This window comes from Gallinula chloropus (genome assembly GCF_964237585.1).
Source record: "Gallinula chloropus genome assembly, chromosome: 6".
Taxonomy (NCBI): Eukaryota; Metazoa; Chordata; class Aves; order Gruiformes; family Rallidae; genus Gallinula; species Gallinula chloropus.
The window spans coordinates 7,186,252-7,211,693 of NC_140091.1; the positions used below are offsets into that span (position 1 = coordinate 7,186,252).

The window sequence follows — 25,442 nt, forward strand, 5'->3', positions numbered from 1 at the left end:
ACTATTATGTCAAGTATTGTTTGACTGGTAAAAAGGCAGAAAAAAAAGATTTTAAAAAATGGAGTAAAGGGAAGAAAGTGTAGGGACCATCAGCAGTATCAAGAAAATGCCATTTGGAGCAAGGACTAGTAATGTGAAAAGATAAGGAAAGAAGCTTTGGGGTAGGAGGTGTGGATGCGAAGGGGGTTGAACCATGAACAAAGGCTTTTGGGTGTTGTTTTAGTATGTTGTTTGTTCTTACAATATTTAAGGAACTGGAACTTTTTGAATAACCAGGAATGTGTTCATGAATTGCTTCTCACTGAATCAGATTGAAAAGTCATCTTATGTTTGGTTATAAGAGGACATTTGGGTATTTATTTTTTTTAGTCAGTCTTCCCAGCTGATGGAAAGTGCAGAATTGTGCTGTAAAGACTATTTTAATTCATTGTGGGTTTGGAAGAAAAAGAGACTAGTGAAAAATCTTGGGGGATTTGTTTTGGTTGGGAGGTTTTTTTGTGTGGTTGGGTGTTGTTACCTGCAAAAACTCATAGCCTGTGCTGTATGCAGTGTTGAATTCTGATAATGTTGATTCTTTGGGGATGATACTTTTGAAATTAAGAGAATTTAATACCACACTAGACATACTTGAGACATTTGTTTGTATATATTGCGTTGGAGTGGCAAGAGGTGAGAAACACAGATTTCTCTCACTGCTTTTCTTCCTCCCGAGGAAGGTGGTTGTATCTAGTAGCTGTTATCTATCATATTTAATATCTAATAGCTCTTTTGGAAATGATGATCTTACTTTCATTTGGAAGTGTGGAAGAGTATCTCAAGACCGTCACAATATTTGAAACAAGCAATAAAATATTAAAAAGGGAAAGAAGAGTACAAAGAACAAAAATATTTTTTTTCCTATTTTTCTACAGTTTGTCTATAAGGAAGATTCCTAGAAATCTGTATGTATGGCAGCAAGTCTGACTGCCTGGTATAGCTGTACATAGCTGTACATACCTTGCTCCAACCGCGACAAAGGGAAATGGAGAAAGGTATAATGAATCTGAAGAACTGACATAATATCAGACATTTCATTCACAGCATCAGGGTGAAATACAATGCCCCAAATACCTCTGCAGTTTCTTCTAGGAGAAGCAAAGACAAAGATTTTATGTTGTTCTCAAATTTATTTTGCTCATTTTTACACTACCTTTTGCTGAACTCAGCAACTCTAAAATAGTAACTCTTACTTGAGAAACATTGTGAGCTGTGTTTGTGTCTCATTAGTTTCTCTGTAACAGTAAGCTGAATTTCAGTTCAACATTTCGCTTGTGTGTCTTACATAAACGCCTGTTTGCACTTACCCACAAAAAAATTCCCCTTGTAAGACAAGAAGGACTTGTTCCTGAATAATTCAAAAGTGGGGAGTCAAAGAAGTGCTTAGATTAACCTGGGGAGTGTTGTGTGTATTGAGAACTTCACCTATAAATATCAGTCTCGCTTTTTATTCTGTGTATTGATGTTGGGCTGGCAGAGAAAAGACTAGACTGCAACTGAGAACTGTAAACACAGGGCAGTCTCGGCCAGGACTGGGACGAACAGAATGGAGAAGCTCGGATGTTCACAAAAAGCAGCAACAGAACAGTGGAAGATAATAACCTTTTGTAATACAAAACAGTACAGTGCAACTCCTCTCCCTGATACAAAAAGGTAAACTGTCTATTCAGGCAGGTCCATGTTAATGCTTCAGGGTTGGGTCTTACAAGGCCAGTGAAAAATTTGGAAGCTCTCTAGAGCATTCTGTGAGGCCTGTGTGGTACAAACATTCCTTTTTTGACTAAGTAAGACCAGTAGGCAGAAACAAAACTTGAATTACTAAAAAAATCTCCTTAAATCTCCCAGAAAACACTAAGTTGTAGTTCACAGCTATGTCTGTGATAGCACAGGCAGAACAGTGCAGTAAGAGGCCTACACAGACAACCCGTTTGTGGTGAGGATCTCAGATCCGCGTGATTTATGTTTCTGTTCTTCAACTAGTGACCATTTCTGGTCTGGTCCTGTGGATTGAGTATTTCTAAGTAGTTGAAATTTAAATATTGTGCATCTTCTGTTTACTTTGATTCTAGTAGCATTTGGTTTGCATGCTCTGAGACCACTCCATTGTACTCAAGCTTACGTACAGTAAGTTGGGCAAGTGACTTAAGATCAGGAGAGTGGTTTTGAAGTGAAACACTAATGCACTTCTGTTTGATCAGGACTGGATCTGCATCGGTCCTTTGGTGCAAAACAGTATTTTCAAATGCTACACCATTGTGAAACCACCTCTGTTGTAGTAGAAACACTGTTTCAATAATTATGTAAACAAAGATGGCCAAATTCTTGTTGAATGGGAACAGATAACTGAAAGATGAAAAGTACCCTCCTGTGTATTTTCAGCTCATTGAGAGTAGCCATGGAGGGAATCAACCAGAGGAGTAAGACAAGTCTTTTGAAGTAAAGCTTCTCCTTTAGAGGAGAACATTAGTATTGTGTTTAATTAGATTTTTTTTCTTAAGATCAGTTTGAAGTAAAGAACATTAAAATTCAGAGATTAAATGTTTCTTCTGAAATACAAACTGGTAATTTTAGCATGCAGTCTGAAGTAAGCCTCTGTCATTTCAGGATACTGGTATCAGAAGAGACCTGAAAATCCAATTTCAGTTTCTCATTTTGTGGTTTTTGCCTTATTTCAGTGTGTAAGTTTGATCTAAGATCATTTGGATTTAACTTCAAGATTGGTAATTGCCCATCTAATTTTTCTCCTCTGTAGGTCATTTTGCCTGTGTAGTAAACTGTCTTTTTTCCCATCTTCTTAAGAATTTGTTTTCTTCTGTTTCTTTTATTCTTTGTTAGTGCACATACATGTTTTCTTTTTCACTGCTCTCTCATCCCCGCTCTTTATCTTCTGGTTTATGGACTCTTTTGCAGTTTTTAATGAAAATCTTCAAAGGATTTCTTCATTGCTACTTGTTTAAAAAAACCTCAAGATGGTTTATCTGACATTTCTTAATACTGTTTTCTCCTTACAGTGCAGAAAAACATAGTATAAATCTGAAACATTAAAATTCTGAGTGCTAAGTATGTTGACTTACACTTGAAAACTGTCCCCGTGTGAAGGGAATTGCAGAGTGCAATGCTTGCCCATTAGCTTTTCAGAGACTGGATTTCCACTGATTATTGTATGAATATCAATTGGATTTTTTTTTTCTATGAACTGAACTGCTATTCTTGGTGTTAACTTCCATAGGTAAATAAAATTACACTTGCCTAGGATCTAGAAAAGAAGTGTTTTTACGTTTTTGGTGTGGTTTTGTTGGTGTATATTTTATACACTGAATTTGCATAACTCTGAGTATCCTTGTAGTTCAGAGGAGGAGCTGTTAGTACAGATCTGTAAAACAGTTGTTTTATTAACGTCTTCACAGGGAAAAACCAGGCAGAATAGCTGAATATGTAAATAAGGAGCTTGTGATGCTATAACTTGTCAAATAACCATTGATGCAGTATAGCTGAGCAAACTGTTTCAGTGTGTGCATATACAGTAGGTATTTCACTGCAAATTAATATTTGCATTTGAAATATGTGTGTAGTGCAAATACATGAGAAGTATATAACAATTAATAATATTTTGTGTTTGATGTTTACATATTATGTGCTCTGCATTTTAATTCTTAATGTTATCTGCTTCTTTAATAGTCTTGAATTAGCATTCCAAATATATTGATTCAGAGTGATTTATTACTTAGTTATTAAGGTTTGATAGGCATTTGTATCCTTGAAACAGGCTGGGGCTGGTCAGTAGCTAGCTGGCATTTTCTGAGGTTGCTATTTTGTTCTTTAAAACATCAGACTGTTCTGTGTCAACTTTACGAATGTTTCGGAGTTGTAGTGATGAGAAACACTCACAGAATATGACACTGATTTAATAATGTTTTCCAACTTGGATGTGTTCTGTGCAAAACCACAGTTTTAAAATGAAGGTGTTTTAAAATAAAGATGTAATTCTAATCTGATGTAGATAAACCAACATGAACTGTTCTGTGAATTATTGTTTATCATAAGGGAAGCTTGTTCTACTGTAAGCACAAACAGAGGAGGAATTAGATGAAGTTAAAGCAAAGTAAAACTGCCCTTAGTGAGGTAAAAAGAATAATTTCAAACTGTATGAGTTGATACATGACAAATAAATCACAGTAAACCCCTTGTATTTATAGAGCAGTCTTATACATGCTGCTGGTGGAGACCAAAACTTTGGTTTCTCTCAAGGGTCCCATCTTCACTATGCAAGCAGGTAGAAACCATGGTCTATATTAAAACCAGCCATAGTGGTTGCTAAGGAATAAAGTAGCACCAAGCTCTGTAGTGCCGAAGGTGGACCAGACAGTAGACCTTAGGAGCATGCCTGTCTGTCAGTCCTGCCATCTCAGTATACTGAGCTTAAAGTTTTCCCTCTAAAGTGGTGCATGTTCAAGTCTATACATAAGGACTTTGATTTGATGACCTTTTACAGTCTTTTTTGACTTTATGCAACAATAATTTATTGCCTTTATCATTAAGTTAACAAAAAAATTAAGAATAGTAGCATGTTCTTCAAGGCATTTAGTGACTCCTTCTGGATTTCTTTCCATGATGACTTCCTTGTTCAGCCAAAATGAGTCCTTTGCATTTGGTTGGTTTTGTAGACAAAAAAATGCTGCTTGGACTTTTTAAAAGTGCTTCCATTTGTGAATCATGACTAACAGTGTAATGCAGTTGGAATAAGGAAAAAAGGCTGGTTGTATTCTCTTCTTTGTGTGGGAATTTAAAAGCAGTGCTACAGTAGAAGTTACTAGACAGTTTAATGTTCATAGCCATCATAAAGAAAACCTTGTTTACACTGTTAATTTCTATAAATATGCTATCCATGTTCTACCACTGACTTGGGTAAGTTTAAAAATAATTTTTAGTTCTTTGTTCAGTATAGTGATAAATGTCACTGTTATTCAGTCAGTGTGAAAATACTGTATCGTGAGGTTCATGGTGTTTTGGAGGAGTTCACTGTTGCTACAGTTGTTTTGTGATCTTAGGCAGTGGAGGGAGAGAAACGGAGTAGTGCTTATGTAAAAGAAAAGTAGCTGTATTCCCCAAGTGCACCTTAAGATGGCTTTTTTTAAAAAGTTAAGACCTTGTAGCATCATAAATTTAGGGCCAATTCTGCCTTCCTGTCTGCTGGCGCAGATAGGATGCTGTGGTCATGTCCTGCTGCCCTGGCAGTGGTACCTCCAGAGCTTGAGGGTGGGAGAAGTAGGAGGAGAGGATGAGCTGTTCTCAGCAGCCGTTTGCCCTTGGACTTCTGTTTTGGATCCTAGCTGGGAGTTGATGTCATTTTATAGCTGTATTTAACTCCCTGTCATCCTGCTCCCCTCTTCCTCCCTACGTGCTGCTTTGAAGGCAGCCCCTGGGGTCAGCGGCAGCCTGGCTTCTGCAGGAGCCGAGCCGTCGCTCGAAAAGGGAGCCTGAGAAGCTGTGCACAAGCAGGAGCAACCTGTCAATGGCTTTCCACCCCCTGAGTGTTAATTGTGGTCACAAAAGTTAAGTGATTCTGTAAAATTAACATCTTGGTATTACTTGTTTTCTACCACGTAGTTTCAATGTCAAGTTTACCCAGCAAACAAGTCAAAACAAGAATGTATTTTCTAAGTGCTGGTACAGCAAGTCTCAGCCTGGGATCTCAGAAAATGACTGTTTATTCTGGTTAGCAGCTAATAGGAAACAATAAAGATTTAGGGTGCAGAATTTAATTGGCACTGATGTTGATGCAGGAAGAACAACTGCACACAGCTTACTCTTGTGAAGGCTTATTGATTCTTTTTTTTAAAGGAAAGCCTTGATGTAAGTAAAAAGAAACGTTTAATTTGCAAGTATTTCTACACAGTTTTTATTGTGAAAATGTGCTTTCCTGTCCTTTGCTATCCCTGCACCGTAAACATGCCTTAAGATCTTCTGATTCAGAGACAGATAGTGAAAACCAAAAGTGTAAGCTTGTCATTTCTGATGTTCACCTTGTTCATTTGGATAATATTTGGGCTTTCTTACATGTTAAATTGACGTCTTTCCCAGTGCTAATGTCTGATGTGTGTTTGTAAGTATTTTTAACAAAATGTGACGTTAACATATCCTCAAAATCTCCCATCCCAGATTTTGATCTTTAATGTCTGTTTCTGAGGATCGAGTCTAGAATAATGTCTTGAAGTGATTATGAACAGAAGCTTCCTGTGCTTCTAGTATTATCTGTATACCAAAGTCTGGAAACAGGTGGTTCTTTGTCACTAAGGCAAATGATCATTTGAATTTCAGTGAGTGAGGATATTCTTCAAGTATAGATTGTTCTCATGCTTTCAGAGTCTGAAACTAGTGCAAAGATATGCAGCAGAATGAACAGCAGAGACCTCTGAATGAGAGGTCCCATGCTTCCTTGCAAACCATGATAGAGTCCTCAGGGTATCATCACCGGCACAGCCACCCTGTATTTGGTAGCTGATATCTCAGTCTCTAATTTCTAAACAGTTTTGGAAAGAAGTGACCCACTTTTCCCTCCACTCTGATCCATCCATTTTCTCCATAGCTTTGCTGATAGATTTCTTCTGGTCTGGAATTACAATTTAAAACGCCTGCCTCTGTGACATCATTACCAGCAGCTCTTAGCATTTTGTTGGCTTTCTGCCATCTCTGCAACCTTTTTTCCTGCTGCTTTTCAGGAATTCGTTTTCACAAGACATCTGCAGGCAAGCCTATTCTGGGTCTTCTAATCCGTCAGACTTTAATAATGGCCTCTTATTTCAAGGGAAGAGGGTTTTACAGAAACTATTCCAAATATCTAAAATGAATACAAGATGAGAATACTTATCTTTAAAATAGGGTGTTGGAGTGCTTTTATTTTCACATTCACGTAGAGAGTTTTGATGTTCCTGAGCTGGTTTCACTGCTCGAGGAGGACATTCTGTGCCAGGTTCCTGTTTACAGTGCAGTTCATTTCTTGCCCACGAAGTATCTTTGAGTGTGTCAGGACAGCTATTCACACGTCTCACTTACAGACACAAAGCTACAAAATAAATGCACCAAACTTAGTTAGCAGTCAAGCCATCCGTGTGATGGGATGCATGGCTTTCTGTCCCCTTCCTGATGATTGGCAGGTAAATGACAGCTCATGTGCTCAGGCAAGATCACAAGCTCTTTATAGAATGTTTATCAGCAGCTGTTGATAGTGTTTTTGCAGAAGGCTCAGGCACCCCAGTATCACAGTAATGATAACCCTTTAGCAAGGATGTTCAAAGAATTGACTCCTCTTTTAAGAAACATTTGGTCTTTCAGAAAGGCCCATTTCCTTCTGATTCATCTGAGTGAGTGACCAAAGATGATGTGCCCAGATGGTTTGGAACACTTCTGACAACCGGGAGCTGTTGGAGGAAATCCTCAAAACTTTCAATGTTGTGGTGACTCAAGGCTGATCTTTTAGTTCCAGCAACAACAAAAAAAGTGCTAATGAATCTATTCCAGACCTTACATCTCTGTAGCCTGCTTGTTATATACATTCTTGGATGTGCCTCTAATTAATTTTCTTATAAGTGTTCTCACATAGATCATGAAAGAGGTGATTATGACTTCACTGTCCTGTTTGAAACCATTTTAGATCCAGGGCATAGTCTGTCTGCAGGTGAATGACCAGCAAAACTTCCCAGTCCTTTCTTAAATTTCTGTCTTGTTCATCCTGGACTGTAACAGATTTGCCTTCCCCATCTCAAATCCATGGACCGTATGATGCATGTGGATGCTCTCAGGTTTAGAGGGTGCTTGCTTGTCTTCAGTAGCGGATGGTTGTCCTAATAGATAGTAATAGTCCAGGACACTCACCCAGGTATAGTTGAATGACCTGATTTTCTGATAGAGTCTAGGTCTTTGTCTCTCGTGGAAACTTATTTCTAAGGGATTATTTCCCAGATCTTATTGTGCGGAGCTCTCTTAGCTACCCACTAAGTCTTTGTCAGCTCAGCCCACGACCCATTAGTAGAAGCAGGGAGGGTCACTGCTCAAAGCAGAACTTCTCTGTAGCTGTTAAGTAACTGTCCTTTCTGGTCATGGGTCTCCTTTGCCATTGTTGCAGTGAAATAAATATTTTGAAGTATGTGAAAAATAAAGGCTTGTTATAACTCTTTTCTTGTTATAAATAATAATAGGAAACACTGCACAGGAACAATTCATTACTCTTTTCCTTTCAAGCACTTAAAAGAAAAACAGAGCTGAAAATATTTCTGTGGGAGATACTGAAATACCTCATTAGATCTTTCTTTTTATTGGCTGTTGAGGTGATAATTCTGTAACAGGAACAAAAGTGAGGATAAATTTTGCTTTGATTTATAGAAATGTGTTAATTTGAGCAGAATGGATCTTTTCTGATCTTAACATTTGTTATGTATGACTATTGTTTTGTAATACATAGTTTCTAGTTTTATTTTAGGGAAAAAGTAATTCTGACGAGGACTCTGGTAGTTCTGAGCAGCATCAGAGGTATTTTGGGGGAAACATGTAGCTCAATTTTAGTAATGTGTCATTTAAGTAATAGTGTTCTCTGCTTGTTTTGTAGAATTGCATGTCAAGATAAGATTTAATAACACAGAGAAAGTAATATCTATGTTTAAATAATTAAGTTATTAAAATCTTTCTGTTTCATTAAGACAGCAAGTTTACGTAGTTGAATAGTGAAAATGGCCAGAGCAGCTTCAAATTAGCTTTTTCCTTAGCAGTCATTAGATTTTCAGCATTCTCTGTTGTTCTGCACCATATAAATGGTGAGCTTTGTAAAGACTGGAGTTTAAAGAAGAGGTAACTCGCTGTAGCATCTTGGTCAAACACTACTGAAATTGCACTCTGTTGTGTATTAAATGTTGACCTCTACTTTCGTGAAACAGCTTTGTGGTTTCTCTAAGGCAGCCTACAGGGGAGATATAGTGCATAAATTCTGGTTGCACTGAGAGAGACTTAGTTGTAGTACTAGATAATGTAGTTTTATCACAAGAAAATATGATTTCAATATTTTGGTCTACTTTGGCTTCTAGTTTAACCAGTCCATTTCTGAAAGCCAGTCCAGTTAAGGAAGAGTGCCTGAACTACAAGGTGTGGGGCCTTAGTATGTGTGTATTTTTGTAAAGCTATCCAGCTTCCTGAAAATTCTACCTCAGGAGTTGCTATAAGTGATCTTGGCATTTTTTTAGATTTTGACCATTTGTTGCTGTCTCCTGCAGGTCCTGAGAAGTTTGTAGGTTATCTTCTCAGTCAAAACATTTTTTCTAATAGCAGTTTCACTTGAATAACCTGGAAATTAGCAGGGAATGAGAATGGCAAAATGGGGTATGTGCCTATTCAAACATAATACAAAGTTCTGATCTTTTTTCATAAGGTTTCCCTCTTACAGAAGAATGCTCTTTTCTAGACAGCTTCTATGATGACGACTTTTTTTTTTTTTGTTTGGTCAGATTTTCCATCATAAATGCAGTTCAAGCATGTGAGCAGCTTTTGGCAGGAGTGCCAGCATGCCTTTGATGGAAAAGGTTATGTTCAGCATAACAGGATTTCTTTTCTTCTTAAAAGGATTGCTGCTTGTAAAGAAAACTTCCTCATTGGAGAGGCTTCCAGATAATTTTTTTCTCCCAACTGTCCTATGTACCAGTTTTTATAGAGTTCACATTTATTGGTTTTTCTCACTTGCTGGTAACACTTTCCATTCATCTTCCCATGTCTGCATCTGTGCAGAAGCCAGACTTCAGGTTTTCCACTATTGCTCTCAGCTGACTGTGTATTTTACTGCCCCTGTAATTTTTTTGGGTCATCTGATAACTCCTGATAGAGAACAGGAGGTGGAAATAATCCTTTGTAGCCTGCATGTAGGAAGACATGATTTGTGACAACTTCAACCTTTCTGCTTCATCCTTTTGTAGACTACAAAAATGTATGACACATGTTCACCTACCACCAGTCATGTGCTGACTTGTTTAGGGAAAGACTTAAAGATATTGAAGAAATAAGAGCCAAAGCGAGTGTTGACTGGGGTTTTTGGTCTGGTTGCAGCTCAACACAATTCTGTTTTTTGAGGAAATGCATTTAAACATACATAAATATGCTAAAAATAAGATCATTCACGAAACCAAGAAGAAATTTAATGGCTTCTTCTAGTAAAAATAAATATGCAGACTGCAGCTTTGCCTAATTAATTTGTTAACAGAATTTTATCCCGTCTTACTCGCTGTCTCAATGTCTTTAACTATTTTAATTCTGATGAACATCCATTTTCACCTTCTCAATGAAGAGGAAGATGGGTATCATTGACAAATACATAGAGATGCTAATGATAATGATTTTTGTCCCTAATTCATCAATCTCTCGATATATTTTCACCTGTACTGCCACTGCTGGTCAATAAAAAGAAACAAAAGAGGCAGACGTCTTCATATTTTTTAATGTATTTTTAGTTTGCATTAAAAACCAAAAGCAAATTGATTTTTTTGTCATAATGTTTTCTTTATTTCTGTTTGTTAGAAGACTATTTGATATTGACTTTGAATGCAAATGAAGATCTAACTCTTGTAAAATGTGACAGGAAACTTCTGAAAGCTTTAAAATTATTTCCAATGAACTTGTGTTTGTGACACAAGTACAGCAAAGCTGTGATTTAAAACACTCTACGTTTCCTTCAACATAGAGTAAGGATTATATACGTTTTTGTACACGTTAAATGTATACGAAGAGAAAGATTTTTCTCTATCTTATTAAGTAAATGAAGGGGTTGGTTTGGTGGAAGATTCCATAGTTAAAGATGTAAACCAGCAATTTCTTGTTTCTATAGCACAACATAGTTCAGAGCTGAGATTAGAGAAACCCTGTAGAGTGGCTAATACTCGAGGGCATCCCCAACTAGAAAAGTATGTGAATTTAGGCATGGGAGGAAGGAAGGATCTGCTTTAAATTTAGTGTAGGGTCACTGAGTCTTAATGATAGATTAAACAAGGGAGGTGGAATAATGAATAGGGGTATGCAATGTGTAGCACTAATACCAGAAGTCCATGGTTTTCACTGGTTATTTAATGTCTTTTCCCATATGTTTCTGAATAGAGCAGGTTATGGCAGGGATGAGCTAAGGAATAGCTTTGTTAGGGAATTGTTAAATAGATTGAATTCTCTTCTTAAAAATATATATGTGCTTAGGAGAGCTGCTTGTTAATAATATTATCAAGCACCTTATAGACATATACCTTAAACATAGCAATATTAGTAACTATATTTGTAACTGATGTGTGTATGTTGGCATTCTTAAAATTCACTGTGCAGATTGTCTGCATAGCTTGCTTTTTCCAGTGTGGAGCTACCTGGTTAAAGCTGAAATGAATTTCAGATTCTTTCTGAGTACTGTTCATGAGAAATACCCAGAGAAGTGGTGATTTGGTAGGCATGAAAATGAAAAGGGGAAAGTACCAATAAATGGTTTTGCTAGCAGAAAGTTGACTTAACAGCTCAGTTAACCTTGTTTTATAATTCAACTTGAGTTTAAATAACATAATAGCATATCTATTGAAACTCAACCACGTAAAATAATTTATTAAATATGTACTTATAGTGACTGAGATATCACAGTTCAGTGTTGAGTTCATACTGAGCTCTCACATGTAAGAGTCTGCCCAACTACCTAATACCAACAACCTCAGTGAACCAAGCGAGTCAACTCTTGAGTTACTCTGGGTGACTCATGTTCTCTGTTGTGTGGTGAGGATATCAGCAGGTCTTTAGAAGACATATGCTTTGCACATCATTTTTCCTTTGGGTTACAAATGTGATTCTAAGCTGCACTGGAAGATGCAGTCACGCTAATAGCAGTGCCACTGCAATACAGTACATACAGTATTGTGAACTTAGTATTTTCAGATCTGTGGCTCATCTTCCTTTTCAGATGCATTTTGCTGGCTGGCACTGAGAGCAAAGGCTTCAGGGTGAGCCTACCCATCTTCCTTCTCTAAGCAGCAGGCTTGCTGTGATCTTTAAGTGTAAAAGTGATGGGAAGAAATAGGTAAAACATTGAAGTTAAAAGAGGATTAGATTATTTCTCTACAGGAGAGTACTGCACAATTGTCACAATATCTAAATTTGCAAATATTTTCTAATTTTGACCATTAAAAAGGTATTTTGTATTGTTTCTAGTAAAAATAAGATGTGTTGTCTTGTAAGAGTATTTTATCAGTTGTCTAGAAATGAGACAAGTAAAAAACATGACAAAATACTGATTTTGTGAAAGAGGGAAAGGTGATATATCTTCATAGAACATATCTTCACTTAATTATTTATTTACTGTGCTTAGGCTGTTGCAGACTGGTTTATTTCGAAATTAAGGTCACAGAATCACAGAATTGTAGGGGTTGGAAGGGACCTCGAGAGATCATCAGGTCCAACCCCCCTGCCAAAGCAGGGTCCCTGGGACATATTGCACAAATAGGCGTCCAGATGGGTCTTGAATATCTCCAGAGAAGGAGACTCCACCACCTCCCTGGGCAGCCTATTCCAGTGCTCTGTCACCCTCAAGATGAGGGTATTTGTCTTCAAATAACTTTGTCTAAGTTTCTCTTTTCTTCAAAACATGACAGCTGTGAAAAGGTAACAGATCTGCTTTCCACTGCAAGAATCACACTGAGTATCTATTTCACTTCAAAAGATAATTCAAAACCTAGAAATAATCTTTATGGCCTTTATGAGTGGGGATCTGATTATATCCAAAATAATCACTAGCTATACCTCATTAAGAGAACTAGTGCCTTAAAAAGGAAACAACACTGGCAATGCAAGATACAGGACAGGATAATACAGACAATTTCTGACAAAGGAAGTGGAACAAAAAGAAAGATGGGAGCTGCGGAATTACACTTGTTTGTGCAGTGGTGTGGCTATGTGCATGTGTGATATGGACAACCTGGGATCAATCCTGTGTAAGTGGCATGCCAGTTTTGTGTTCTAACCTTTGTTGATGTTTTACCATTGCCCAGTAGTTAAAGTAGCTTCTGGCCCTGACTCTGGAAGTCCTGGGAGAAGTTTTGATGCACAGAAAGTGTATTTAGTAGTTTAAATCATGTTTTCACACAAATTTACATAGATTGGATTAAAGTTACTGTTCTTGATCAGTAAGTGTCAAGGTGTATATTCCTTCAAGTTAGTGATTTAATCACGAAGATAATTTATTAGGATTATTTATTAAGTCTGCTAAGTATGCAATCCATGTGAAATGACTTGTCCCTTGGCTCCCAGTGATCTTTTATTAGCTTAGCCCAGATACGAACTATTACCCCGGTACAGTCTTCTGTTGCATTTAGTAGACCAGCTGTTTCAACTGCTGGTTTTCATATGTCTTTTTTAGTAGCAAAGGTCATCAAACTGATTTTTAATAATTATGCTTTTCTAATTTGTAGCGTTTTTATAATCTTTCCTGGCCTCTTCCTAGAGATACTCTACTTCAGTCTGCGTGTTATTTATTATCACTAACTCCAGCTCTGTTACAGCTTTGTATAGTGCTGCAATGAAGTCCAAACTAACCCTCTGGATTTCACTTCATTTTTCTACCATGCTTTGTGAAGCACTCTGAAGTCTGCTGGATGGACCTAATTAAAAGCAACATTTTCTATAGTACAACTAAAGTCTGTTTTTTTCCTGCCCAATGCAGGACCTTGCATGATGGATCTCCAGAGTTGTTCCCACTATTTTTTACAGGGTCTTAAAACGTTGCTTTTTAATGGAAATAAAATACCTAATGTTTGGCAATTTATCAGTGTTTTTATAACATAAAAGCAGCTAAAATCAAGATGGTAGCAATAACAATCTTTTCTTTTGTAATTTTGCTGGGTTTTATAGCAAATTAATATCCTTTCTTATGGGAACAGCATTAGAAACTGCATTTACCTTTTTATTTTGCAACTGAGTGTTTTGTCAATAGAGTAGCTGATGACTTAGTAGCTTGATGTAATAGATGACTTAGTAGCAGTTGCCTGATGTCTTTCATAATGTGCCTAAAGGTCAGTTAAAAGTTTCCATTGAGCAGTGCTTCTCCATTTAGCTAACTACTCAGTGTATTTTCTCAAGTGACCATTCCTACTTTATGGGAAAACAAACTAGGACTTCAGAATGTATCTTTTTGTGTCAGTGCACTATAGGTAGAACAAACAAACAAAAAACTTCAAGTTTAATTTTGTTAGCAGAAGTCTTTAGGGTATTTTCAAATAAATTTGTAAAATTGTTTTGGCAGTAAGTCTTTGTTGCTTGATCTCTTTTAACCCTAATCACATCTTTCTTTCAATCTCTGATGTCACAGCTAGCTCACACTCAGATTCTTTCATACCTTATTTCAACTTTTTTTTTAGGTACTCATGTCTCTTGCCTCGATTTCTTAAGAATGTGTTTTCCCTTCTGTAGAAATTTGTTTCTTCTTTTAACCTCTTATTAGAAAATTCAAAGGGTCATGTGGTTTTAAGTTCAGAGGGGATTATCACAATTAGGTCTCCTAGGCACTACAAGCAATGAATAATAATAATTATGTAGGCTGAACCTTTGCGCAGAGCAGGCCATATAGCAGCATTCACTAACTTCTGCGTGGAGTTCACAAGATTGTAACTTGCATTTAGCAATAACACTCTTCTAGAAGGCTAGTTGATTTTAGGTATTTAAAGATAGAGATCAGCAAACAGGTTTCTTTATTCCATAGAATTAAACTGTGCATGTATGCTGGCAGAAAATAAAGGCATGGAGAGGTAAACCAACATTTTACAGACAGTGAAACAGTTGTGTATAGAATTTGAATATAATGAACCATTAATATAGTGAATATACTTAACATTTGCCAATTACTGCAGTGCAGGAAAAGGCCAGATCCAAAGTAGTATATGTTAGCTTGAGAGCTCAGATTAATTCTCAAACCCTATCTGGCCAGGAGGCTGAGGTTGGGAAAATACCTTGCTCAATCTTTGAGCACAGGTCCCATGTGCTTGAATCATCCATCTTTTTAGATTATAGTGTAGATGGCTCTGTGTGTGTCTGTATGTATGTGTGTACTGTATGAGACAATCAGAAGAAGACTCTGTGCTCTTATTTTCTGATTAAAAATTTACAGGGTTTAACCAGAAAAATACACTAGTGTGACCCAGTGGGTCATTTTATTGTAGGTTGTGGTGTTACGATACTAATTTGGCAGGGGCCCATTTTAAAAAGGACAAATTACATCCAAGAGTTGGTTCAAGATTGAAATAGAAGATAATGAAGTATTAATAACTGTGAAATCTATGAAGGTAACTTACAATGTTGTTGTTCCTGTTGTTGAAAGGAAACTGCTTCTTTTCAAGTATTTACAGACTATAATTAAATTTAAATGTATTATCCAGATCAAAGTTATCTGATGATACCTAAACTAAATGTGCTTCTGATAACTTTTACTTAGAAAAAATTCTAAATTTATTTGAATAAGTGTTGTGGCTCAGAAATGTACTTCCATGAGGATTTTAAGTGAGTAATCTCTCTGAAGGTGTCCTCTCAGCTGTAGAACAAGAAAACAGCAGTAGCCAACTAGCTTGGGGAAAAAAAGGAAACACCAAAAAATGTGTATGCTGATCTCTGCTTAGTGTTTAATGTGGCTTAATCTTTGAGATCTTTTCAGCAAAATGTCTCAGAACTCACACATTTTTCCCCAGACCTAAGTTAGTTTGAATGGTTCTATAACGAATTCAAGAAACTGTCTAATGAAGATGCTGATACAGTATTTACCGAGTGCTACAGTACAACACAGCCCATTTTTAAGAGTAGCTAAAACTGGGTTTATTTGGGTTCACTGTTCCATAAACTCTAAAGTGAAAGTTCAAATGTGTTTAGTTACAAGAAAGTAATACACAAACCCGTATCTCTATACTTAGAGACTTGGTTGATTCTGACTCTGCTTCCCATCAATTACTGCCAGATTCACGATGCTCTTTGCTTTTAGTGGAATTGTGTCTGACAGAGGTGCTGAAGGCTTTTCTCTCTGATCTTGAGACTATCACTGTAGCTGGTTTTGCCTCCTTTCTTTGCACTTTTCACACCCAAAATAGTTTTGCTTACTTTGCGTTTGTCGTGCCCCCCCCCCAATATCATTCCTGTCCCCAGCAAATTTTGCTTACTTGTCTTGCTTCCTTCTGTTACAATGTCAAAGTCAAGATTCTCCCTTTACTATCAGTGCCCCACGCAACCTTGCTCTGTCTGCATCTGATCTCATTTCCCTGCGTCCCCCAACTCACATTCCACATTCCTCACAGTCCTCTGACTTTATTGCTCCTTTTGTCTGCCTTTCATGCACTCATTTTTGCACTGTCTTTCATGCTGCCTATGTGCCTGGAACAGTCTTTAGCATCTCAGCCAATTTACAGCTTTGCATAAATTATATTTAATAATAAGACTAACAAAAGTTCATTATCTACATTATTTCAATTAACTTTGTACCTGCATAAGCAGAAAACAGCCTGAGGGAAACTACTGTTAAACTTTGTTGTGATTTGTTGTGATTCAAAGATACAGATTCAGGCACGACAGTTTTTTTGATGATTCAGCATAATATTTAATTTTTTTAACAATTTGGTAAGTGTTACATTTCTTTTTTAATAGAAAATTTTAGATTATTCTAGTTCAGAAATAAGAAAATAGCTGCTTACTCCTGGCAAGTGAAACGTTCAGAGGGGCATCATCATCATCACATTTCATCATGTTACAGAATTTGTGCCCTGGGATACATTTTACTTTGTTATCCTTATTGATACGGATGTAGAAAGGCTTTGAATGTTGGATGAACTTCATATCTACAAGCAAAGTGTTTAACTTCCCTGTTAAAGCAACATACTTATCTGCTTAAAAAGTGAGTGAAAGATAAGAAAGTAAGACTGCTTATATATGGAAAGTTTTCTCAGTGTGTTGGCTACTTTGACATGCAGGTTTTCTTAATATATCAAAAGTTCTGTAATAATTATCAATGCTAGTGAAAATGAGCTGAAGGTAAAACTTCATGTACTTCTCCAGCATCAGTGCATAGCTCGCAAGGCAGGACTTTCTGCAGGAATTACACATCATTTTCCAAGTAAAAATTGCATCTGAAATATCTAGGGGATTTTTTTTTGTTGTTGTTGTTTAAATGGTGGTATTGATACTGTTCACAGCTGAGTTGTGGAACCAAATAGATGTGCCTTTAATTTGGTTTTAAATGATCTCGTATATTCTGGAGATTATAATCTGAAGGGTGGCTGCCATAGTAATGTGCCAGTCACCATGGCATCTGCACATTATGAAAAGAAATTCAGCCTTGCACAAAGACAATGCCACCAATTAGTATTTCAAACTGATCAAAGGTGGGGGACCCATAAGTTTGCCAATAAATGTAGCTCAGTGGATGGCACTAGAAGTTAAGAATTTGCTTAACACAAATTTATGAAGATTTCAGTCCTCCTACAGGTATAATGTGAATTTATAAATAAAACCCCTAAACCAGACTTAATCCATTTACTAGGCTAAGTTTTTTGCAGTTGCCTGAAGAGTATAGCTGTAGGTTGATTTTCTGCTGGCCTGGTGGAGAAGCAGTTTATGACTCTGCTTTACGTGGATCTTCAACACTTTTTCTTCCTTACAGAATTTTTAACTTTAACCTGAAATTAAGTCAGTTAATGAAGAAAAGGGTTTTCTGTACTCCATTGGTAAATATTCCTAGTCTCTACAATCTCTGTAGTCTGCTTTCTTAATACTATTCTAATTATCAAACAAACCTGAAATTAAATCGTTATTTAAAAGCAATCTTATTTTATCTTAAATAATTGATTGTGGCTTGTTGTTTCAAAGAGGACTCGTTTGGCACAAATTCTGATTCCAGTTATGATCTCAACTCAAGCAGTTTGTTTAATCAAATATTACTCTACTAAGTCTTACATGGTTCCCTACCCGAGAGGGCCTGTCTGTAACAACTAGTTTATTCTGCGACGAGTTGCTCAACAGATGTCACTCTGGTAGAATAATGCAGCAGAATACTTGTGCGTTGGCTAAAATTACTTCAACTTTGATCACTTTTGTCCAGCACATCAGTCTGGCATTGTGCTTTATACCAACATAACACTTTACCCCGAGCATGCCTTTCAAGCTTAGAATAGCAGAGGAATGTTATTGAATTCAGTGCAGTTACAGATGAGTTAATGAAAGAAGGGAAATACTGTTTTTTTCATAATGCCTTTCTGTTGTACTTTGGAATTAAAAGGGAATTTGAGGAATGTGACTTCTGAGTTATTTATTTTTACTTCTGAAGGATCTTTGAAAACAGTATTATGTAGTTGTATTGATCCCACATTTCTGTAAATTAGTTTTGCTTGTTATTTGAAAATCACTCATTTTAGAGTTTTATATTGTGAAGATAATAGTAATAACTGGAGAAGAGTTACCTCACGGTGACAGTTTATCTCAGTGTTTGGTGCAAGAGAACTAAAATAGCAAGAATGGTATTCCTGTGATCACAGATCAGCATTGTTACATTTTGATGGGCTGTTGTGGGGTCAGTAGGGAGCAGTGACATCTCTTTACCTTGATACTACTGTGAAACGAATACTGCACAGCAGGCTACCTTCTTGTTAAGAAGCAGTGAAGAAAGGCTGTTTGTTTTGTACTGTAGGAATGAGATCATATACCAAGTTCTATAGAGTTTGGTCTTCCATCATTCCCGTTTTCACAGGGCTGTGTGTGTATACATACACTTACATAAAATGTATGTACCCTATATATGTCTGTTTGAAATGGATTTAAATAAGTTTTTGATATTTAAGGTTTATTTGTATTTTTAAATATGAGGAAGCACATGGTCTGATTTTGATCCTTTAGTGAGATGTAGACTCAGGAGTTGGAAGTAATGTATCTTGCTGTTAGATAATAAATTGAGGCCATTGTTTTCCACTCATCTGTGCAGAATTATCCTCATAGCCTAAATATTAAATCTGTCCAGAAATGTGAACCAGTTTTTCACAGTTTTTACTAAGGGGCACGTTATTAGTATGAAATACTACTACTGTTACTAAAAGTAGTGAGAATGAGCGACATTAATCAAGTGGGGAATCTGAGAACTGTGAATACAGTAATAGCACTGTACTTTGTTTGCTCTCTAGAGGCCCACAACTTTCCCAGTTGTATTTATTTGTTTTCTTACTCTTGTAGCCATGAAGAGTCTTGTGGAGAATGTTGCCCAAGTCAACATTTGTGAGCAGATGTATATCTGGAAATCCCAAGCCTCCTCCCTCACCCCCTTAGGGCATTTCCAGTGATTAGGACAGTTCTTTTACCTCTTAATGTCTGCACATGTATCTTCATCCACCCATTAATGTGCTTGAACTATGTGCAAAATTGGAAAGAAGGGATCTAAGCAGCATTTCTCTCTAAAGATTATCCAGAGAAAAAGAGTTTTGGTGCTATTTCATTATGCAAACACATTTTTAGTTTCGTGTCTATTGCCAGATGTTGCATATACTTTCTGTACTAAAAATAAATGACAAATTTTGAGGGAACATATGCACATTCCATGTGTTTCTATTAACATCTTACACTACTGTGTATTCAAACCTCAACTGTGCTTCAGTGATGAAGCTATTGTAAATACTGATTAAATAGGTATTGTCAGATTTTATGAAATGGCTGCACGATGGAGTGTTCTGTTTTATTGCATTATCGCCCAAAGAATGGTAGTTTGGGGTAATCTTTCATTCTTTTCTTGAATATGAAACCTTTGAATATATGGATTATGTTAGCATTTCTCATTTTGACAACTTTCAGCCCTTTTCCTGATTTTTTTTTTTTTAATCAATTTTTCTGATCAGAAAAAAGTTGTTAATTTAGGGTAAGGGTGCTAAACTGCAAACAAGGTACTAGCTCAAGGACATTTTCTCCTGACAACTATATACATTTTTTTTTCAGTTCACAGAATTCTTAGTAATACTTATAGCAGAACTAGAATACAGTTAATTTTTAGTTCTTTCTTGTTGACAAGAGAACAAATGAAAAGCTAAAGAAGGTGTCAGAGGACAGGTTTTGGAGTAGATCTGGCATTTGCTTTAAGTCAAGTCTCTAGGCATCTACCTTCGCATCTTTTGGTTTAATGTGTCAAATCCTAGGTTATTGTGTCTGTCAGCGTTGAACTGTACAGTCCTCTCTGAACTGGGGATGGGACATAGGACTTCTGACTTCCCCAGGTAGAGAATGGTCAGGGAAAATCTTAGTAAAATGTATCAAACCTTACTTTTATCCATTTGGGGATGTGTTTTCTGGATGTAATATAAGTTGTTGAGAGCTGTACTTGGAAACTAAAATAGACTTGTGAAGATATGGGAGGATCTTGTGTTCCCATAAAACAATTGTAGGGAAGACAACCCCAAACTGAACAGTGCTCTTTGTAAGCACTTTATTGTTCACATTTGTGGTCCAGCTGAGCAATGTGCTGGTTGCTTGTGAAGTCTCTACTTTCAGGTATATGATCTTATTCAGAATTTGGGATATTACTCTCTATCCCAGGTGTAAAAATAAATCTTTTTCTGATTTAAATAATTGCTGATGACCAAACCTGTCATGAACCATGGCAGCATTTTTTGTCTGTGTTTCTGTTTTTGTGGCAAGAGTTTTATAACACTTGTATTTTGCAATAGCCTTGCTGTATTCAAAATGTTTAACTCTCTTCTCTTTTCTCTGTGCTTCCTCCAGGTAACCATCATGTGAGACTATTAGTGCTAGTGGCTTCTATTTTAATAGCATGAGAAAAAAATTATGTAAAACTTGCATTTTGTTAATGTTTGAACCATGTTGTCTTCATTGGAAATGTGCTTATTAATTCATATATTCATGTTTAATATCCTCACTTTTATTTTTTGGTCCCATTTAAGAAACACGCAAAACTATTGTGTTTCTTAATTGCATTAGATGTGGTATGAACCTAAAACTTTCAGGTGAAACAAAATACATTAACTAGCAAAACCTGTGACAGAATTTATTGCCTTCTGCTCCTTTACAGCTTGTTCGTTACTTTCTAACACTTTTTTTATTGTGAAGATTTGTATTGTGAATTGTTTTACTCATGTATGATGCTGAAGTAGTAATGAATCATTATGAATGATAATTTGTAGATTTTAATTATTGTTTTTTCTTGAAGATAGTTGCTTCAGTTGCTTTTGGCAATACTGTGTGTACATCTGTGGAACAGATCTGAATCTCTGAGTGTTGGAGAAACCTGGTTTACAATAATTAGAAAAAATAAGAATAAAAAGCTTCGGATTATGATGAAAAATAATGCAGTTTGCCTGCATTGCTTTTTTAGAGCAAGTTCTGATTATTTTTTTTAAGGTTATGTTTTTGTTTGTTTTCTTTTTTTACCAGGTGAAACGGAATGTGTATGACCTGACTAGTATCCCTGTCCGTCACCAGCTATGGGAAGGCTGGCCCTCTTCTGCCACAGACGACTCGGCAAGTACCTTCGGTTCTCATTTCATTTCTTCCTACAAAAAGCTGGTTTTACTTGGGCTTTTGATCAGAATCACCTGATGGCTTTTACTGTCCCACTGCAGTAACTTAACATTGCAGATGTTTCAGAACTATATAAAGTACTGGATTTACTTAACACAATTGTTAATGTGTGTCAGATTCAGTGTGTGATTTAGATGAGAGGGGAGATGTGTTCCTAGACTGAAACATAGCTGCACAACATTTTGTACATCATAGAAGTGTGTTGCAGTGATTGAACTTCAGGAGAAGAGTCCCAGTTTTAACCTGTCTTCTGAGAGCACATCAAGATGTTTTTCAAGTACCTACTTTGGTTCTTGCTGGACCAGAAAGAATTTGTGTATGTTTGCAAGACCACATTTTGAAACAGTAAATAATACCTACACAGTACAATATGTATTCAATTTTCCAATGTATGCTGCAGGTTTCAGAAATACCATTTTTAGAAACGGAAGGAAATCTTAGCTGAGATCAATCTGAACCCTTGGTGAAAGAGTCAGCCAACTGTGAATTGCCTGCAAATTCATGACATTGTGGGGCTTAACTGCAGAATTTCATTAAATATTAGACTTTCTTCCTGCATGGTTGTCCCTACAGTGTCTTTTACAGCATGTCTTACAGTTTTATTAAGACAATTTTCTTTGGGTAGTATGTTCCCAATGCCAACTAGTGAGCTTTGCTTTTATTTAGCAAACAAATCAACAACATCCTTCCCCCTCCCCCCCCTCCCCAACAAAACCAAAAAAATGCAAAAGAAGATAAAAAGTCTAAAAGGCTGGAATAATTATATAGTTATATTCTATATAGACTCTGACCTGAGAAAAATGCAAAGGGGGCAGGGGGAAGAAAAGTATTTTATAAATTTACTCTTTTTTTTTAAAAAAAAACCTAGAGGTTGAACCTGAGTGTTCCACAAAGTGAAAATGGATTTGAGATTTACTTTTTCTACTTATTAGCATTATATTCAATGCGTTACTTACACGTCCATTTCTTCTTGTAAAGGGAGAATTGCTGTTCCTGTGATAGGGCTGCTCCTTTTTTTTTTTTTCCTCTTCTGGATAGAGGTTTTATGCCAATCAGGGGAGAGAAAAAAATGCAAAGGCTGTCTGAATTTCTAATATACTTGTAAAATATGTCTGTGGTAGTGTTTGCAGAAACAGTAGTTAAGTTTGAGAGAGGTAGGTAAATCTATGCCCATGTATTCAAGGGCGTATCTGAGACGATAGATGTAAGATCTGAAATAACAGCATGGTGTCATGTGGTAATTACAGTCTTTGAAATGTGGATCCATTTTAACATTTTATTAGTTTACATTAGCCCAAAAAGGAATTGGAAACTCAACACTTCTAATCCGTTTTCCCACAGCTGTTAGGTTTTCCCGTATTTCTTTTTTCTCCCTTTTCTTTTGAATAGGATACCTCACATATGTAAAACTCATAAATCTGTTTTAAGTCTGTTTTTACAAGTGACATTGTTGCAGGTGAATTTTTCCCCTTTTCATCTTTAATGAAATTGGTGAATGTTGAGTCATCTGCTCCAAAGCAGGAGAGTCCTCAAAGCTCACTGTTCGAGTCTGGTGCAGCTGAGACTTGTCAGCTGTGTAAACAGATTTGAATGTGTTACCAACAAAAATATAATTAATTTCTGTCTAAAATTGGAGGCCATAGCTTACTATTTATAAAGATTTAATATTAGCAATGACTGTCTGTGATTCTGTGCTCTGAACATTTTTTCCTTTGCAAATGAGAAATATTCAGTAATAATTACTTTAGTAATTGCTCAGGATGTCTTGAGTTCAATAGCAAATTTTTAAAATCACTTTTGCCATCGTGAGTGTCTAATTTGCTGTGTTTTAGAGTACTCCATTGCAATCAAAGAGTTAAACAAAGACTTGATTAAAACACTTTTTCATTTACATGTTATGCAGCATAAGAAATACTTTGTAATACCACAGGAGGTTTTTTCAGTGCAGTTCTCGTTAACCTTTGGCTTAGCAAACAGGACAACTAAATAGACTTCGCATAATTGGATTCCTGTATCATCTTGAGTCTCTTATGAACCTGACAGACTACAGTCTTCTGACATTATCAGGAAATTTAGTGGAGTCAATAGTCATTTAAAACATTGTTGCTTCATCTCCCTTCAGAGCTAAGATATGTTCTCTGCTTGTACTATCTAATGAAATATGGGATACTGTATGAATTGTCAATAACTCTTTCAGATCCTTTTGCACACTTTCACCAGGGAAATGGGTATCAAAACCTCCACATGCAGGAGAATGTTTTCATGCTGTGACAGTTTGATTGTGGGGAACAAGGCATATACAGGCCGTGGAAATTGCCCGTTCACCATTCAGCAAGGACATATTTTTATGTTTTATCATACCTGAATAATTTTAACAGCATGAACTATGTCTGTTCTGCTCATTGAAGTTCAAATTAAGTGAATGTATTAATTTACATAATTCTTTTTTTTAAACAAGTCTACCTAAGCAATACTTCAACTATATTAAAGACTTAATTTATCTGGTTTGGGGTATATATCATCAACTGATACAGTGAAGACTTGAAAATTATCCTAGAAAATGGAAAAAAAATTATTTAAATAGATTAAGAGTTTGTTATTAAAATTTATTTTGGGTTATACCGAGCTTGTAAAAGGAAAATAAAGCCAGAACAAATTTACTAAAGTTTCTGAAATTTATTCCATTTCTGTTTCCTACATTGGAGGAACTTCTAAATTTCCACTGGTAATTACTGCAGTTGCCAAGCGGAACAAGCAAGCTTCAAATTTGTATGTGTAAAAAATTATAATAAAAAATTATCTTAGTCTTGCATGATGTTTTAGTTTTACATGGAAGCATTGTAATTTCAATTATATAAGAACAGATTACTTTTTGGTTATTAGCTTTACATATATATTTGAGGTGAAACTTTTTTCCTTCTTGAGGTCACTGTTTTTTGATCTGTTTTGGCAAGATGAGTTTTTGTCCCTGCTGTTTCTGTTCCTTTTGGTAGCATAGAACAGCAACACCCAATATTGGAAAGAGTAAAGAGGTTGCTTTTCTATTGCTTTTGGTCTTGGTATTTAAGCTAAAACTTTTTTCTTAATTAGTTAATTAGTTTAAGTAATTTCAATGGATGTGATGAGAAATGTCAGCTTCATAAGTAATGGCAGTGTGTTTGTCCAAATGAAATATGTTTCTGCACAAAGAAATGTAAAACTTAGAATGACATTTGGAGGGGTAAGGGGGAGAGAGACAAAGACAGAAGGTGAAGTACCCAGTGTTGTAACTGTGCCCTCACATGCCAATCCCATACAGAGGAACTCAGCATCCGTCCTCCCACCTGCTGCTGGTGACGCTTTATTTCCCTGAACGGTATGGTTGGTCGAGACCTCATACCCTTATTTCAAGACAAGTGACTGTACTTCTTTACTGTATAGATAAGCCAGTGGATAATTGAGGCCGAAGTGGGTTTACAACTGTAAGTTATTCGGCTGCACTACATTTCAGGCATGACACATGTTTAGCCACTGACGTACTGAGGCTCTGCATCATCCCCTGTGAACACGACTGCCTTCAGTTCTGTGACAGCTGTAGCAGATGTGGTTGATGTTCCTTAGCTGGATTTAATAATGACTTCTAGGTTATAATCAAAACTTTCAAATCCTTATGTATGATCTAATTAGCACTGCTGTTATATTTAGCTGTTTCATTGCTAAGTACTGTGCAGTCTGTCTGCACAGATAGAAATTAAGAATGCTGATAAATAGCGTTCTGGTACAAAGTCAAACCATTTATGACACTTTCTGGCTGATCTCCAGATTTTTGAAGAGGTTGA

General features: G+C 36.4%; 1 protein-coding gene across 1 annotated transcript in view; it reads left to right on the forward strand.

The window, feature by feature from the left end:
* FAF1 (Fas associated factor 1) overlaps positions 1-25,442 on the forward strand; it is a 160,489-nt gene that overhangs the window by 58,686 nt on the left and 76,361 nt on the right. Inside the window, exon 8 of the mRNA XM_084266118.1 lies at positions 21,478-21,564. Coding sequence (XP_084122244.1) covers positions 21,478-21,564 — 87 coding nt within the window. The remainder of the gene's footprint in view (positions 1-21,477; positions 21,565-25,442) is intronic.